Raw genomic sequence first — 18,349 nt, forward strand, 5'->3', positions numbered from 1 at the left:
CTCAGCTTCTCCCTACCTGTTCTTAAGAAGCTCTTGATATTACACATCAACTCTCTTGCTATCCTGTGCTCACCTAGCCCAGATTTTTTTCCAAGACAATTATACAATTATTAAATATATATATGTATCAGTCATAGTATTTTAAAAATAAACTCTTGATTCTTATAGGCATCATCAAGGGGAAAAAAAAAAGGCCTTAGCAACTTAAAAGAATACTCATTTTCCTTCCAATGCACATTTCATTGAGAGCTTGCTTTGTGATGTGTCTAGGACTACATCCAAGAACAGAGCTTTTGCCTAGATTTACGTATCGCTCAGAAATTAGTGCATTCTTCATGTTTGCAGCCAGCTACCCCAAATCCTTGGCACTTAACTACTGCTTTTCTTTATTAAGGTCTTCTCACCACAGAAAGTTTTCAAAGGACGTGAGCCATGAGAAGGCTGCTCAAAGAAGCCATAGACAGCTCTCCCTCATAGGGATTTGGAAGGACCCACAGTTGTCTGAGTCAAACTAGTTCCATAAGTCCAGCATTACTCTCACTGACAAAAAGCAGTCTTTTCCTGAAGTTACTGAAAACCATCTGTCTTTTCTGAGGTTAAAGTCAGTAAGCTTGAAGAGCCTGTGCTGCAGCCACACAGCCTTGCACCGAGGGTAGCCCTTGACTATGAGCTGGCAGCAGAAGCAAGCCTGTGATTCACAGGACAGGCACATTTCCTTGCTCTGCATCCTTCATTTCACTTCCCTGCTTACAAGGGCAGATGTTTGCACAGCTCCTACGCTCATTTCATGTGCAAGGCAGTTCCTGCACTTTTTCTCCCTGAAACTCACAGCATTGTGTTTGTAAAGAAGGCTCAGGAAGTGCTTGTTTGTTTGTTCATTCTAGATTTGCTCTTTGGCCTTTTTTATTTTTTTTTGAGCCAGTCAGGCTGAGAACTGACTTCATAAAAATCTTCTTTTAGCAGCCATTGGACACTTGTCGGCCCTCTTTGAGAATGAATCAAACCTTTTGAGATTGTCTTCTCATGAGATGGCTTCACTGAAATCCATTGTTCTCAGTGACAGAAGTCATGAAACGTGTTGGCCACTGGTAACAAATAAGCACCAGACCTTTGCTGTGGATAGGGTTGTCCTGCTCCACAGCCACCACCCCTATCTCCACTCAATGCTCATGACTCTCCTCAGGGGTGTACAGAATTCTGGCCAGTATTCCTGCCCAGGTGGATGATAAAGTAGGAATAGTTCTCCCATCTTTCCTTCTGTTACCCACACCTGTCCTTCCTTTAGCCTACTTCTCCTCCTAAGTGAAATCACAGCAAAACTTCTGTCTGTATCATGACTGACTTCTCAGCCTTTCGCTTTCTCAGTTTTACACATTCATCATAGTGTGTCTAAGCAGTGCTCACTCAGCATGAGGAGGGAAGGGGGCCTGGAAAAATCACCTTAGCCATCAAACACATCAGGGGTTTCTCCTATCTGAAGGGAGGGCACGTGTCTTATTCAGCGATCTCACTCATGCAGCAAATTTCCCTCCCAAAGAACCTGACAGCTCCTCACTGGTTTGACAATCTCATGGCAAGGTCAGTGCTTCACTAGGCTGGAGGACACTGGCAAGCCCACGGCTCCTTTACTTATTTATTTTTTCCCCAAACCTATACGTTGTTCACCCACTGGCTCTAGTTCAGAGTACATCAGCTGACAGTCTAGTCAGGGAAACATCACTTCTTGGAAAAGTTCTTCAGCAGGTTCCAAGAACAGAGACACTTTGGGGTTTATTAATGAAATCATCAGCTCTGATGGAGTTTTTCCATGCCTGATAGGCTGCAAACATGACTTAGATGCCTTCTTTGGGTTTCTACTGATAAGGACATGCAGATTTTCAGTGGGAAACAATCTAGGCCAAGCAAAAGTATACTGAAGTCAGTATACTGCCTCAGTGTCAGTGTAGAGGAACAAAACCAAAATAGATTTGAAGAGACATATTTAAACTCATAAAAAAGATGAGTGCTTTGGAGACAGTGATGTGAGGCTGTTAAATACGGCTTGAAATGTGTCTGTAAAGGTTTCCAGGTTTACTAATTTCCCTTAGCTTCTACTTGTTAATGGCGATTCGCTGTATGAATTGATCTTTTTAAATTGAGCCAGAGCTTGTAATCTCCAGTAATTCCATTATTTTCAGTAACACTTTGTCTTTTCTTTCATGCATGAAAGCAATGGAAACAGACTTATGGAAACCTGGACTGAGCCTTTTTGACACAGGTAAATATTTAAGACATTCAGTAACTAGTCTGGGAATAATTGGTTTCCATCACACATGGGGAAAGCTAACACTATGCATCAGGCCCATGACACTGCTGATAACAATCTCATTTTAAGAAGTAATTACAGTTTTTAAAATGATAAATAAAGTATGTAGTTTACATCTTAGTAGATAAAATTACTCTGAGCCTTCATCATTCTCAAATTCCTGCCTAAAGCAAAAACAAAACAGGTGAGCTCTGGAAAACCCTCCTGCAGGAAAGGGGTTCTAGCCGCTGAAATCCATTTCTAAATAATAAGTTATTTTGGTTATGCCACAGTTCAGAAGGCAGACTAGAGATGCAATCAGTGAAAAAGCTGACAAATTATTCTGATGCCAATGTACTTAAGAAGGAAAGGCATTCAGATGAGGATTGAGTGGTTTAAACTGAGAATAAAGAATAGTAAATATTATTGAAATTTTATAATGTAGCTTTAATTTATAATTTTAGCCTTAAAAAGTGAGAATATGGAGAAGACAACATTTTTATAACTATTGGTGAGTGAGAAAAAAACACAGTGGTAGCAGACTCAAGAGACAGGAACAAGACTTGAGTAACTCTTAACTAGATGCAGTTAGCAACTGCAGGTCCCGATATTGACCATATTTAAGGGACCCCTTTCCTTGGGAACATTTAAAGCAGACTATGCAAAGCACATGACAATTTATTACAAAGCATTCACACAAGGAGCTGGACCATCCAGTGTAAGATGTCTTTTCCATCACCAGTTTTGTTGAGAGGGCTGTGCTGGTGGCCCTTGCAAAGATAATTCCCTTGAACGCTCTGCTTACTTCAAAGCCCTGGCGTGACTAATCCTCCTGCTGGCTGCTATGAGCAGCATTGCCCATTTGCATCAGCTTGCAAATCCAGTATCAGCAGTGGTGGCTGTTTAGTCAAAATTTGCGTCAGCCCAAACAGGAACAGATTTCCCTTCTCTAGCAGTGGCACTCTAAGCCAGAGAGAGGATGCACTTCTATCTGTTGGAGCTTAAGTCTTCAGTGTGTTTATTTAGAAAAAGCTACAGTGCTAACGCCAGTGGTACAGAGGGGCATTTTGAGACAGCAAATGACAGATTGCATTAAATGTAGTGAAAGGTTGGGTGTGGGAGAAGGGATGTAGTATTAATAGTTTCTCAGAAACTGAAGTGCCTGTGTGATAAAGTCTGATGAATTCAGATTGTCACTTCAAAGGACTGGTTTCTGGCGCACATCTAGTCGCTGCTGTCTTACTGAAATGAATGGGAAGTTTAATAAGCATGGACAGCTGTGACAATCAGTGAAGGGAACTTTAATTAGCATGGAGTAGGCTGCCCGTGCACTGAGCTGAAATTCCCATGGCAATAACAACATTAAATTGGACCGGCAGAGCAGGGCGGCCCGTAGACACTGACCACATCCCCAATTAGTGGGGAAGGTTATTTGGCGGGTGACCTTATTGTTAAACAAAGCATAAATCAGCCTGCTGACCCATGGCCTTAGGAACGGGTAATGTCACTCATAAGGGCAAGAACGAGAAGAGCCGTGCTGCCCACGCGTGGGCTTGCCGTGCTGACGGGACTCACATCAGCTGTGCGCCCGCGTAGAGACCGCAGATTTTATCAGGTGCAGATACACGTGTGGGACAGATAGCTATGAATTGACTTCCTCGTACCACTTGGTTGCAAGAGTGAAAGGCATATGTTTATATCTAACCTCACGGCAGCACTAAATCCACCTACTTTATGTTCTTCGAGTAAGGCAGGCGTGGGGAGCTGCACGTACATGGTGCCAGGCTGGCACGTGCTGGGCGCTGTGAGATGGAGCATAGTGCTGGTCTGCTACTGAGGAAATGTCCCATTTCTGCCTGATTAAAGGCCACGCTGGAGCGCACACAGTCATGAAGGGCAAGCTGCCGAGTATTTCAGGTTTTAAAGAAAAAAGCACAGTCATTTTCCTCTGCTTAACAAGGAGAGGTTATGCACAGCTCCAAGTCATTTCTTCCTTTGTTTTTTTTTTTCCACATTGCCCATGATTTCCACGCCAGTTCCAAGTGTCACAGCCAGTGCTGCCAGCAAAAAGAGCCGTCACCTTCCTACCACCCTGTGCCTCCTGCCAGCCCATGCCCCCCACATGGCTGGGGCTGAGTGGCACCACAGAGTGGCCCCATGCCACTGCCAGCTGCTCTCCTTCCTCCCAGCTTCAGCTCAGTTCTTTTGCTCTCATTGGTGTAAGAGAGCATGGGGCTGCTGGCACTGAGCACCCCAAAAAAACGTGGTGTGATCCTGTGTAAGATCCAGCGTGACCCTCGGGCAGGAGCAGCGCTTACACACGCACCTCTTGCACACCTGCCCCACTGTGCGGAGCCATGCCCATGTCCTCATCACACCTACAGGCCCTTACACCCTCACCGGCTGCTGGGTGGAAACGGCTCCACTGCCCCCAGCCCCTCCAAAAGGCAGGAAGGGGACAGACCTAAGAGCAGCAAAAGGAAGAGTTAGGTCAACCCAGGTCTTTTTCTGGGCCCAGAATTGAGCATTTACTTCTATTTAGAATAACCTCAACTCTTGAAAGATGGACCAATCTTTACATATATATATATATATATACACACACATAAATATAAATATATATTATATATATAAATATATATACTATATATATTTTATATATATATATATATATACACACACATATATATACAAACATTACTAGGCAAGGCAAAGGGACCAGGAGCTGGGTTTATTTGGCCAGAGTTCTTTGCCAAATATTTTCACCAACCTCAGTTTACAATTAATAAATTCTCAGATGAACCAGGCAAATGGAAGTTGGACTGGTGGGAGCTGGAGCTCGTATTTCCCCCCATTTTCTTGAATGTTCCCTGCATTATTACAGCTCAGTCATTAGGATCTTCAACAACCAACTCAGGTGGTCCAGGACCTCGGGAGCTGTCATGCCTAGCTCTCATGCTGTCATGCCTAGCTCTCATGCTAGGGTTGCTGGAGGCTGACTGCCGTGGAGACACAAACCCTGCAGCACCTTGCAACTTCCCAACTTCTTTTCTATATTAAGTTCACTCTTTCTGAAGTTACCTCTCTACTGTCTCTCTCTGAATGCGGTAGTCTTTCCTTGACTTGTTGATGAAGATTTAAGGAAGTCTTCCTCTTACTCCTTTTATAGAAACAATATGCAGCTTGCAGAAATAATTCTTTTGACAAACTGCTTCCTTGGCAAGTGTTTGGTTTGGGGCTTGTCTGATCATTGTTGCCTCTTTTAAGGATTATCCCAGATAAATCCCACTAATCTCGCCATGCTCTAGTGAAAAGGAACAGCTTTTGTCTTTGCTGGGGAGTGAGATGCTGCATGGTTGGAGACACCTCCCCAGACATTCAGGACATGGGCGAAGTTCAGCATTTTCAAACCCTTTAAAACCAGAAATCACAAATCCCTGTGACTCAGAGGATCTCACAAAGACAAAAACTCATGTTCCCAAGGTTGTAGCATACAAACATTGCAGCTGGGGCCTCAGCTAAAATTCACTAATAACCCATGAGACTGTTTCCCATGACTTTTCTGTAGGTCTCCACCACCCTTTACTGTTTCTCTGTGCTTTCCAAACTAACCCAGCCTCCAGGGAACACCTGAAGCCCCATGGCTCGCCTTGCTTCCATCACTGTAACGTGGTGAGCTGTGGCGTTGCCCATGCCCCCTTCTCCAGGCAGAACACCAACATGCTGAAACCATCACTTGTCTGCTTCCAGCATTGCGCAGCTCCTTGCAAACAGCCAGCAAAATGCAGGCGCTGTGGCAGCACTGCTTGCAGCAAGGAGGCTGACTCACAGAGGGGAGTCAAACAGCCAAAAAACACTTGCTGGCTCAGTGCTTGCAGCTGTCTGTCCACTGGGACACATTTTAGTGTCATTTCTAGAAGTGCCTGGGCTCTTGTTTTACCAGGAGCCACCCTAGAGGTGACACAGGTGGAAGAGAAAAGTTCCCAGGACGTGCAACCCGTCCTTGCTTCCCTCTCACATTTACCAGCCTCAGGCCACAGGGTGTTGGGCGGTGGCTGGGGGCTCCCTGCACACATGCCCCTCTGTCCCCCAGAGCCAGACAGCCCCTGGCACACCCTGACTGAGCCTCCCCTTCATCTCTCCAGGCTTCGCTTCAAAGGAGGACCTGAACCCGAAGCCACTGGAGGCGACCTCCCAGGGGAACCCAAGTACGTACATCAGAATTAATTTCATAATTAAGCAATGCTATTTTGTTAATTACCTGTTACTAGAATGTGTTCAAATTAAGTAGCAACAGGGAAGTTTTGAAGAATCCCAAGAAACTCAAGGAATGCATTTTCCTCCAAGGAGGACGGGCGACCGATCTCCACCGATCCCTCTGACAGACGCAGTCAGATTTTGCTTCTGTAGGAACAGGAGCACAGCCGAGGTGTGACTTACCTGGGTGGCAGATGATGGCTGCTCACCATTCCCTCTTCTGGGGCGAGTGCAGCTCCATGGTCCTGGGGCACGGAGATTCTCTGGGGGGTTTCAACGGCAGAGTACAGGAAACCAATGCGCTGCGGCCAGGGATGGACGGGCAAGCTCTGCTGACCATGCACTCCTTTGGCAATGCGGGCACAGGCACCCTTCCTGCTGCAGAGTGTGGGAGGGAAAAAAACACCTAAGAAAGGGACCCAGCAAAGAGAGAGGGTCTGTGTGTTGGTGGGGAAGCAGAAGGAGCATCAAGCAGCCCTCAGTCTGAGGATGGAATTGTTCCCTGATCTAAAAAGCAAACCTTGCACAGCTCTTCATAATTAAAGGGCAGGTTTGCCCATTAACTCGTCTTGAGATGGGGCCCAGAAGAGAAGGAGAAAGGGAAAGCAAATTGCGATTGAAGAATTGGGGTCGTCCTCCTCCTCCTCCTCCCAGAAAGCCTCCCTAGGGAGGGGGCCTCACCCTCCCACTGGCCCCCAGGGCCTCCCGTGCCCACCCTCCTGCAGCTGAGTCTCACAGCACTTGCAGCTCAAGGACTTTACATTACACGCTGGCCCAAACATCCCGTATGCCAAGGTGCCCAACCAAAGAAAGTCAAAGTTTTTTCCCACCAAAGAAAGTCAAATACACCTAAAACTGGAACAGAAATAAGGAAGAGGAGAAAAGGGGAAGGATCTGCCCTTGCAGACCCAAACTCACTGCAGGAAAGCAGAGCTCAGGACAGCTCCCTGCAGAGCAGATGTAGGCTGCTGTCTTGCAGAGCCCTGCTGATGTCCAAGCACAGGAATACTCCTGCCATCCGAATCGGCTCCAGGAATTAAGTTGGAGTAGGCATGTAAATCTCTCCACGCTCAGCCCCTGTTGGCTGAGAAAATTCCTCTTCCCATGTATACATTGCATGATGTATTTCCCTTTTAAGGCCAGGAAATTCAGGAAAATTTGCACGTTAATTGAGGTATTATTTGTTGTGAGTTCCCAGCCTTGCCTCACTATCTGCTGTGAAAGAACACAGTTTTCTGTCACGCTTCTATAATTCAGCATTATTAGAATGAGAAAAACAGACAGCTACGGGAGAAAAAAATTGAAAGTAATGAGATGGGAGGCAGTTGCATAAGCCGGTAGGAACAATCGGCACTTTGTTGCCTTCGGGCTATCTAATGATTAAAACACTGTTTTGGAGAGTCTGATTGGTAGGAGGCACCATCGGAGAGAAATCAAGAGATGCAGACGGCAGGGGAAAACGTTAGCGCTCTAGTTAAGCCAAATGTTTGATCCCGCTTCGGGTCACGGTCCAGCTGCCAAGTGAGTCACCACTAACATGCGGAGAAGTAAGGGCGGGCTGGTAGGCACTGCAGGCAGCACTTGCAGAAACACAAAGATCGGGCTCATCTGTGTCATTAGCAGAAGGCGTTTGGGTGCAGGCCTAGGTTTTCTAGAAGGACTTTTAGCTGAGTGAGGCAGCACCCAAAAGTGGTGCTGCATGCACACAGGCAGAAGTACAGCTGTACTTTGCGGGAAGTACAGCTATAAAAAGGACCAAAAATATTTTACGCGCTTTTGTCTCTCCCCTCAGGTTGCAAGGTTGACTTGTCCTTCTTGATGGATGGGAGCTGGAGCATCGGTAAACGCCGCTTCCAGCTCCAGAAGCAGTTCCTCGGTAACGTGGCTCAAGCCCTTGGCATTGGCAGCGCTGGGCCCCTGATGGGCATCGTCCAGTATGGGTAAGGGCTGCTTCTGCACTAGCTCACCTGCACCCCGACAGGCCAGGGCAGAGCAGAGCAACGAGGTCACCCAGCTTTTCACCTCTACTGCTGCCTAAGTTTGAATATGATCCAAAATTACACCCACCATGGTCTTTTCGACAGGTGCTGAGATGAGCACAAACAAGCATGCATTCATGCGCAAGAGACTACAGACCTAGCTCTGTTTCGTTATGGCCACAAAACAAGAATTATAACATTTGGAGATGCTTGTTGCTGAAACGCTATCTAAAACCCCACCAGTGCGGCCTCCTTGATAGCTTATATTCTCACTCATATTCATGGCATGGGGGCATTTTGTTGCCAGTGCTGGTGCTCCCGTCTTGGGGCCTCTACTGCGGCTGTGTGTTAGCCTGAGCTGCGTGAGCTGACCAGCCCTGTCTTGGGGGGAACCCAAAGGGAACAGGGCACAGTCATGCCAGATAATGGCATCACCCTGCCTTAACAAACTTTGTTGGGCTCCTTCCTTCAAGAGAGCAGTTTGTCCCCATCTGCTGCCTTCCCCCTCTTCTGGCATGGCCTGGAAAGAGCTACTCCTACCACCACTGGGTGGGAGCGTGCGCCCCGACAGCAGCATCTGTGGGGCTAGTGCATGCTGAAGGCCTCACGCCTGCTCACACCCAGGAGCCAGGTAGCACAGGCAGCTCCTACAACTCCTGTACTTCTGTATGTAAGGCAAAAAAAGCTGACGACTGCTTCTTATTTCTCCTTTTGATCTGCTAGTGATGACCCTTCCACAGAATTTAACCTAAAAACTTATGCCAACCCTAAGGACCTAAGAAACGCCATTGAGAAAATCCCACAGAAAGGAGGACTTTCCAACGTTGGTAGGTGACGGGCTGCGTGAACAGCCTCAGCTCGGGGAGGGCTCTGGGGCCTGGAGGGAGCTTGTGCCCCCTCACCGGGTGTGGAGTCCATGAGCAGCAGGGCCTGGTGTTGGGGCAGGGCTGGCTGGAGCACACGCTCCGCCTGTAATGTGCCTTCCTTGGTCCAGGCTGCTGCGAGTCCATCACGAGTGGCCAGGATCTACCTTCCTCCTCATGGACAGATCCCACTGATGCATTGGTGGTCACCTCCAGCCGCTGTGGGACACCAGGCGGGGGCAAACGGGGCTCAGCACAGCTGCCAAGAGGGTTCAGGAGGTGCTGGTACCAGCAGTGGTGACCTCTCTGCTTGCTCACACAGCCCCAGAAACCACTTTCCCCAGCTCTCAGCATGGCTCTAACACTTGGGCCTGCACTCCGTCCACCATTTCAGGAGTAGGTTGTTCATATCCCCGGAGGTACTGTCAGGCATCACCAACCAGAGCACTGCCGGCCCTGTAACTCATCCTCAATCTCCTCTTTCTTTCCAGGAAAGGCACTTTCGTTTGTTAACAAAAACTTCTTTTCGGATGCTAATGGAAACAGAGGTGGAGCGCCCAACGTGGTCGTGGTGATGGTGGATGGGTGGCCAACCGACAGAGTGGAGGAGGCCTCCAGGCTGGCCAGGGAATCAGGGATCAACATTTTCTTTGTCACTATTGAAGCAGCTGCTGAAAATGAGAAGCAGAATGTTATCGAGCCAAACTTTGTGGACAAGGTACTTACTGGGCTGGGCTCTGGCTGGAAGTTTGGTGTAAACTCAACCTTTTTCTAGTGATTTCATCCAGGGAGCTTAAGCAGTCCCTCTCAAAGGACATTTTGCTTTCTTTCTTACCTCTCAGGGTTACTTCTGGTCCTGCTTACACTGTCTTGATGTCTCACATACAAAGAGGCAGCAGTGCTGAAACCAGAAAGGGGATCTTTCTGAAACTTGCTAAGAGAGACAGCAAACTGTCTGACAGCAAAGCTCTGGTCCAAGGCACATCACGGAGCAAACGGCTCTTTGCTGACTACCCATTGGCACAAACCTGCAGTCATTCTTAGGCAAGAGGCTTTCCGAATGTCCAGCAGCATGACAAAGCACAAGCACAGCCTGAGCTTTCTGTGACCTCCTGCTGTGCCTCTCCCACCTGGCAAAGGCTGGGAATCCCTGACAACCCAGCGCCCTTGCTGCACTGACAAGCAGGTCCCACACATACCAGGGCTGGGACACTACACACAGGCACATCTCAGTTGTTAGCCACACTGGATAGCTGAAGCATTTTGTTTCTGTGGTTAAGTGATGTGGGTTATTTTTCCTTGGTTATTTATTTCTGCTGCTATGAACTCTTGGAAAAGGAACAAATCCCTGTCGTGTGCAGAAAAACAAAACAACAACAAACAAACAAACAGAGAACACAAGCCTTGCACTACTTGCTTTTGGCACTAATGGTAGTTGCCTGCTCAGTAGTGCCTCAGGACAAGTTGGCACAAGGTTATGGCAGGAGGCATCTACCAAGTGCCAGACCTGCCTGAGCTCAGGAAGCAGGGCAGATATCTGTTATTTTCAGAAAACAGACTCCTATCTGAGCCATGTTACTCTGCCATGAAATATTTTTCCATGAGTTTCAGGGCTGTTCCAGAGGGCTCCTCTGTCTCTGGTCAGCGTTTAATTAGACTATAGCCTTATTTGCATTTACTTTTCAAAAAAGCAAAGCAACTGCAAGTCTCTGTGAACCTGCCAGAGAGCACAAGTGGTAGTAGAAGTGACTCAAGATAGGAAGGTAAAAAGGGAATGGTGACCTGACACAGCTGCATCGTGACACTAAAATAGCCCACCAGACCCCCACATGCTCAATTTCCCCCACTCCCTGCTCTGTGCTGCCCCTGCTTCCTAATTGCACTCACCTGATTCCCACTGATCCTCCAAAAGCTTCCCTCAAATCTGCTCCCTACAAACATTCAGTTACAAAGATATATATACATATATATATTTCTATCTTCATGCGCTTTTTGCATTGCTTTTTTTTTTTTCTGCTTACACGGGTGCAAGCCAGGGAGAAACCAGCTTCAGTCCCAAGTTTCAGATCAAGGCAGCAGGGTCTGTCAGCAGGCACAACTCTCCTGGTTGGCCTGACCCTGGGAGGGTAGGAGCTGACGTTGCCGTCTGGCAAACATGTGGGCTCCCAGGCTGAGCCATGCTAACAGGGCCTCTGTGATTTGGATGCTTTCCCTGCAAACAATATAACTTATCTGAAAAAGCTTGACAGGTGGCAAACTTGGTTATTACACTTCTTTCACGGCTATAATATCAGCTCCATCCCACAGCTTTTTTAAAAAAAGGGCAGAAAAACCTGGCTCCTTAGACAAGCATCTGTGATGTTACATTGACGTCATTTCCCAGGGAAGCAGATGGTGACTGGAGGAGAGGCCACTTCAGACTCTAGCATCGCTCTTTCCAGGAGCCTAAATTTACAGTTTAGCTAAAATCCCAGCTGAAGCGGGAGGACTGAATTTCTGCTGCATTCATACTTGTGGTGTTTTGCAGGCAGTGTGCAGAACAAACGGTTTCTATTCCATCAGCGTGCCCAGTTGGTTTGGCCTACACAAGATCGTCCAGCCCCTGGTGAAGCGGGTCTGCGACACCGACCGGCTGGTGTGCAGCAAGACGTGTCTCAATTCAGCCGACATCGGCTTCGTAATCGACGGCTCCAGCAGTGTCGGCACTGGCAATTTCCGCACCGTCCTCCAGTTTGTAGCCAACATCAGCAAGGAATTTGAGATTTCGGACACCGACACCCGCATCGGAGCTGTCCAGTACACGTATGAGCAACGACTTGAGTTCAGCTTCGACAAGTACAGCACTAAGCAGGACGTGCTGAGTGCTATCAAAAGGATCAGTTACTGGAGTGGTGGGACCAGCACGGGGGCAGCCATCAGCTACACCTCCGAGCAACTGTTCACCAAATCCAAACCCAACAAAAGGAAGATCATGATTCTGATTACAGATGGCAGGTCTTATGATGATGTCCGAGTGCCAGCCATGGCAGCTCACCAAAACGGTAAGCTCTTCTGTTATCTGCTCTTCCTGAACACTTCCACATTTATCCAGGTCAGAGAAACACAGTTTGCTATCACGCGGAGACACTGGAGGAACCCTTAGGAAGGAAGCATAGCACCTCATCCTGGGATCCCATCAAGCTCTAAACAAGACCAGCATCTGTTCTCTGTCTGAATGAGGAACTTCCAAAAAAATCATACAGATACAGAAAGATGCAGCTAAGCCTAGGAGATCTCTGCAGATTTCTGCTGTCTTAGTAACCCATGAAGCCTCCTTTGGCTTTCCAGTCAGGATATTCATACATTTCACAGCACAATTGTAAGACATTGGAGCAAGAAGCTGTTGTTCAGATCCCCATTTAGAGCTTTACTATTGTCTAAGCCTTTTTGCTGTTGGCAACAGGCAGTGTTCCAATGCACAAACCAGGCCTGTCTTCCTATTTGACGATGCAACTTTTATACAGAGAAGGTACCGCAATTCATTGCCCATTTTTAGTGGCCTAGTAACTATGTTTGCAGTATTGGTGTTAACCAATTTAATTTAATGCAGTGAAAACTATTATGCTCATTCTTATCTCTGGGTTTCTTTCCAGGAGTTATAGCTTACTCCATTGGAGTTGCTTGGGCTGCCCAAGATGAACTGGAAGCCATCGCAACAGATCCAGATAAGGAGCATTCCTTCTTTGTGGATGAATTTGACAACCTCTACCAATTTGTTAATCCACTCATCCAAAACATTTGCACAGAATTTAATTCACAGCCACGGAACTGATGGAGTGGAACAAGGCAGGATCCTTGGGCATCATGATGAAGGCACACAAAATGCTACCGGAGTAATGCCAGCCCTGAGCTCAAGAAATACCAGCACTGGTTTTCTCTGGCACTTTCCGGTTAACAAAGTTGATTGCATCCCTATGTATGATAATGCTCTGTGTAGGCTGTTGATTTTTTTTTTCCCCTGCAGGCTTCAGAACCTCAGATTTGGATGGATAGTGAAAGAGGAGGAATTAAATGGAGGTGTTGGAAAAGCTGCTTCTGGTATAGATCCCCAGCTCATCTGATTCCCACCTCTGGGCACACACAGGCTTGTGTTCCAGGGTTTCACAGCATATCACTGATACCACAGTGTTGTTGGACAACCCATAAACCATGAGGACCTTGTCTCAGCACCCTCACCCTTTAAGATGCGTCACCTGCTTCCTGGGGAGCCAGGTCCCTTCAGGGAGCAGCAACGCTGCTCAGCTACAGTGGCTGAAGCCCCTCCATGTGACACCGCCTGTCACCCATCATACAGGTCAGGACTGAAATCCCAGACACAAACTGGGAAGTTAAACTTCAGCTAGTGCAAATTCAAGTATTGAGATTTATCCAAACCCAGAGACTGGAAAACCAGCGAGAGGCCAGAGTCAAGCTGTGGGATCTGCAACCATTTAGCGGTCCCAGTAAAGCTCCAGATCCACACAGCAGCCAACACACAGGAGCTGGAATCTAATCTCCCACAGCACTGCATTAAAATGTGGTTAAATAAAAGAAATAACAACCTTACCCCCTTAGCTCACTGGCTCCACTTCACCATATAGCTCAAGACCTGCTGCATCGCAGGAGAGCTGCAGACGCAAAGAGGCTCCTTTGATAAAATTGTGGGTTTAGGCTGCACACTGTCTGAAAGGTGTTTGAGACCCCCACTGCTCTATCATTAAACTATGGCACAGTTAGAACATCTTACAGCAGTCTTTAGTGTGAGGATAATTATTTGAGAGCCATTACAAGGATTTAAGAGGAAAGCATCTTAAAGTTCTGTATTATACACTGGGAAAAGTAGTATTTCTAAAATTTAAAGATTCTTTTCTGAATTTGGGGTGGACTTCTGTTTTACGGATTAATTTCAAAATATACTTTCTACAGCCCTGAGTTATTCAGAATTCACAATTGTTTCTTACGTGAAGAGGTAGCCATACTGCTGGTGAGCAACAGGAGGAATGACACATTAAGAGGGTCTAAAGGATTGCACTGCAATTAGGAAGCAGCAGTTGCTGGTTGTTTCCATCCAGTGTCATTTAAGAAAATACATTCCTTAAGCAGAAGTTACGGAAGGAAAGGGATGATGTTTCAGTGCCAGTAAAAATGTGCATGTTCATGCACCTTATGGCAGTCAAAGCAACACCACATCAGGCTTGTGGAAATAACAGGAAACTGGAAGAAATTAAAGCTCAAATTTCACATCTTACTCACAAACCTGACTTTTAATAGCCTTTACAGTTTTAATAAATAACCATGACCCAGGATGTTGTTATTCACGTAAAAAAACTAATTGAAGTTGCCAAAGGAGACTCCTTTCTGTCAACAAAATGTACATGATCTTTCAGATCTTTGTTTGGAAATATAACTGAAGCAGCTTAAAAATTACCAGTGAGGTAACCATAATTCAAATTAACACAGACAGCCACTTCTACATGATCTCCCTAGCATGGTAACATAAGCCAGGCTAGGGTCCTTTCACGAGGTGCTCCAACCATTACTACCAAAAGCAATACTGGATGAAGCAGTGGTTTTACACAGGGATGGTTCATATCTCCCTCTTTAAGAAAAAAATATTCAGTTCTAGCTTTAAATGAGCTTTACCAATATGATAATGCTACCTTCACAGAAGACCCAGGTCATTGCCAGCTTCCAAAAAACAAAAGCAAAGCAAAGTCATAAAAGATATTTGCACACAGTTTTTAACACTAACCTGTGCTGCAGCACTTCTCCAGCAATAGCCTCTTGGCTTGACAAAACCAACCATTAAGGATAGAAAGTTACATAGAGGAGCAGCCCTGATAGCCCCATCTTCAGACCCACTTCCCTCACCACTGTTCTGCTGTTAATTCTCTGTCAACAAGGAGTATTACATGGGCTGGATGAACCCAAACACATACGTCAGATTTACTGGGGACTTTAATTCAGATGCCAGATTTATCATCTGAAAACTCATTTGCTTGGGGTTTAATTTGTGGCTAGCTGAGAAGGCCTAGGCCTTAACTTCTAACTACTCTTAAGACTGCAGCCTAATTTTTAATGCAACAGCTTACCACTGCATATCAATTTCCATACCGGCCGTACCCTTGCAGCACAGGAGACTGGCACTCCTCCACAGACGCTCCCAAAGGCTGTGCCTGTGCTCCCCCAAAAGCACAGCACAGATGGCCAAGGTATTAGGAACAGCTGGAGCCACAGGTGTTCTTTAGGACAGAGATTTCAACTTCTACCAAAAGCTTAAAGCAACAACAGTGAGTTTTCAAACACTCCCCACAGAAAAGCTGAAGAGCTATCTTCCACCACAAGCATTTATTAAGGGCACAGCAGGGTTTGTTGTTGTTGAAATGGCTTGTCTTAAGTTCACAGAACACCCATGGTGCTCAGTTGCCAACAAGCAGTTTTATTAGGTTCTTGAGATGATCTTCAAATTAATTTTTCATCTCTCATTTAACCTGAGATGCTCTACCCATAAACACTGTAAACTCTAGTGTAATCCTCAGAAGCTGCCAGAATACGACCTGTGTTCAACACAAGTGTGGATAAGCACAGAACGCACTTCTCTTTTAACCCTTCACCTTTCATAGCAATGAAAATACTCATCACATCTACTGAAGTCTCTAAATAATATTAAAAAATGATAATACAGCTTCATAAATGTTTGAATGGGGTGTATTTGGAGAAAGCAGCAGAGCTTCTTTTTGTAACATATACAAGCTGTTTTGAGCTTCTCAATACAAGTTGCTATATATTTTGCAATAAAAATGTCCCAAAGGCATTCGAAGTATGTTGCCTCATATGTAATTCAAAAAATAAGTTTCAAATATGGTCCATGTCATGTTAGTTTCTGAAACGCAGCTGAGGCTTTCACAAGATTTTAGCAGACCTAGTAAGGCTGGAAAAAGACCCAAGTGTTTCATGGTTCAATGTGTTGTTTTTTGTTGTTTTTTTTTTACATACTCAGCTGAAGGAAAAAAAAAAAGCCTAGAAGTGAGCTAGCAGAGGAAGGACCACCAAATTACTGATCAGAGGAATTGGACTTTGGACCAGAGTCTACTGGTTTGAAAGGCCTTAAACTGCATGTACTTTTTACTAAGTCTGTGAGAACGTGTACTGACTGTACTGACCTTTGGGGTGGAAGCTGCAGCCTGGCTGAGGCATCCAAAAGAGTAGGGCATCAACGGGTTGGGCCTAGAGGCAGGCAGGCAGCCAGAGCAACTACTCACTGGATGTACACCCTAAAGGAGGTCTGATCACCCTCTCTCTAGGACACGGGCATCTTGGCACTCAGGAGTTGGGCTGGTGGCTTATCACTGCTCAGCAGTCACAGTGCAAAGCATGCACCAGGAAATGGACACTGATATGGGGGAGCTCAACATGGGGGCAGCACCTTTCCCTCAAACTCCAGCAGCAACTCCCCACATTGCATTATGTGAACAACCACAGTTCAGTTATCTCAACAGACAGAGGTAACAACCCTGTTTCTCAGCAGTGTCTTACCAAGGCTTGTCTGGATGTAGGATGCTTGAAACCACTGCTGTCACTGTGCACAAGAGGCATCGCCTGTCATGTGCACCCTCCGGCTCCTCAGCTGCTGCTGCTCTGCTGCTTCTGTGGGCAAACACTTTCCCTGTGGCAGCTTCTCAGGTTGCTCCTCCTACCACCACTCTCCAGCACATAAAGTAACGGTGCCAGGAACCAGGAAAAAACTCTGGGGTTAAACATCCAGACAGGCCCAACCCAACCTAAACTTCCTTCATGGCTCTACTACCCTACCCATCAGCTCCACAGGTCCTACCCACGCTGAGGTGGCAAGTCAAAGCAAGCAGTAAATATGAGAAATGTGACCTAGATACCAAACAGTAAGAATGTTTTCTGTACTATACATACCTTAATTTGTGCCGGGTCCTGCACCTGGGACGGGGCAACCCTGGCTATACGTACAGACTGGGCGACGAGACGCTGGAGAGCAGCCCCGCAGAGAGGGATCTGGGGGTTGCGGTTGACAGCAAGCTGAATATGAGCCAGCAGTGGGCCCTGGCAGCCAGGAGGGCCAACCGTGTCCTGGGGTGCATCAAGCACGGCATCGCTAGTCGGTCGAGGGAAGTGATTGTCCCGCTCTACTCTGCGCTGGTGCGGCCTCACCTCGAGTACTGTGTGCAGTTCTGGGCACCACAATACCAAAAGGACATTAAACTGTTGGAGAGTGTCCAGAGGAGGGCGATGAAGATGGTGAAGGGCCTAGAGGGGAAGACATATGAGGAGCAGCTGAGGTCACTGGGCCTGTTCAGCCTGGAGAAGAGGAGGCTGAGGGGGGACCTCATCGTGGTCTACAACTTCCTCACGAGGGGCAGTGGAGAGGCAGGTGACCTATTCTCTGTTATCACCAGTGACAGGACCCGCGGGAATGGTGTTAAGCTGAGGCAGGGGAGGTTTAGGCTGGACATCAGGAAGAGGTTCTTCACCGAAAGGGTGGTTGCACACTGGAACAGGCTCCCCAGTGAAGTAGTCACTGCACCGAGCCTGTCTGAATTTAAGAAGAGATTGGACCGTGCACTTAGTCACACGGTCTAAACTTTGGGCAGACCTGTGCGGTGCCAGGAGTTGGACTTGATGATCCTTATGGGTTCCTTCCAACTCAGGATATTCTATGATTCTATAATTTATTTTGTGGTTGAACTAAGTCACCTTCTCTGTCCTTCTTCTAGCTATTTTTCCTTGCCCACCATAATGGAAAGAAATTAAGCCAGTTCCATTTTCTTTTCCACCACCATCTCAATTTGAGGAAGTCTTGGACAACAGCAATCAACCTACATTTGCTAAGGCACCTCTACATTAAAAACATCACAGTGTTATCTGTGTAACTGAGTGTCTCAAATCCCTCAAGGTAGTCTTTAGGCCTCCTGTGTGGG

General features: G+C 46.7%; 1 protein-coding gene across 3 annotated transcripts in view; it reads left to right on the forward strand.

Moving 5' to 3' along the window:
* The window catches only part of VIT (vitrin), a 51,841-nt gene extending 38,391 nt beyond the window's left edge, over positions 1–13,450 (forward strand). For all 3 annotated transcript variants that reach the window (XM_083831625.1, XM_083831623.1, XM_083831624.1), the window contains 7 exons: positions 2,210–2,257; positions 6,430–6,492; positions 8,334–8,481; positions 9,244–9,347; positions 9,875–10,101; positions 11,911–12,424; positions 13,016–13,450. In XM_083831625.1, coding sequence (XP_083687751.1) covers positions 2,210–2,257; positions 6,430–6,492; positions 8,334–8,481; positions 9,244–9,347; positions 9,875–10,101; positions 11,911–12,424; positions 13,016–13,194 — 1,283 coding nt within the window. In that variant the 3' untranslated portion in view covers positions 13,195–13,450. The remainder of the gene's footprint in view (positions 1–2,209; positions 2,258–6,429; positions 6,493–8,333; positions 8,482–9,243; positions 9,348–9,874; positions 10,102–11,910; positions 12,425–13,015) is intronic.
* The last annotated feature ends 4,899 nt before the right edge of the window (positions 13,451–18,349 follow it).

Source organism: Anser anser (genome assembly GCF_964211835.1).
Source record: "Anser anser genome assembly, chromosome: 3".
NCBI lineage: Eukaryota > Metazoa > Chordata > Aves > Anseriformes > Anatidae > Anser > Anser anser.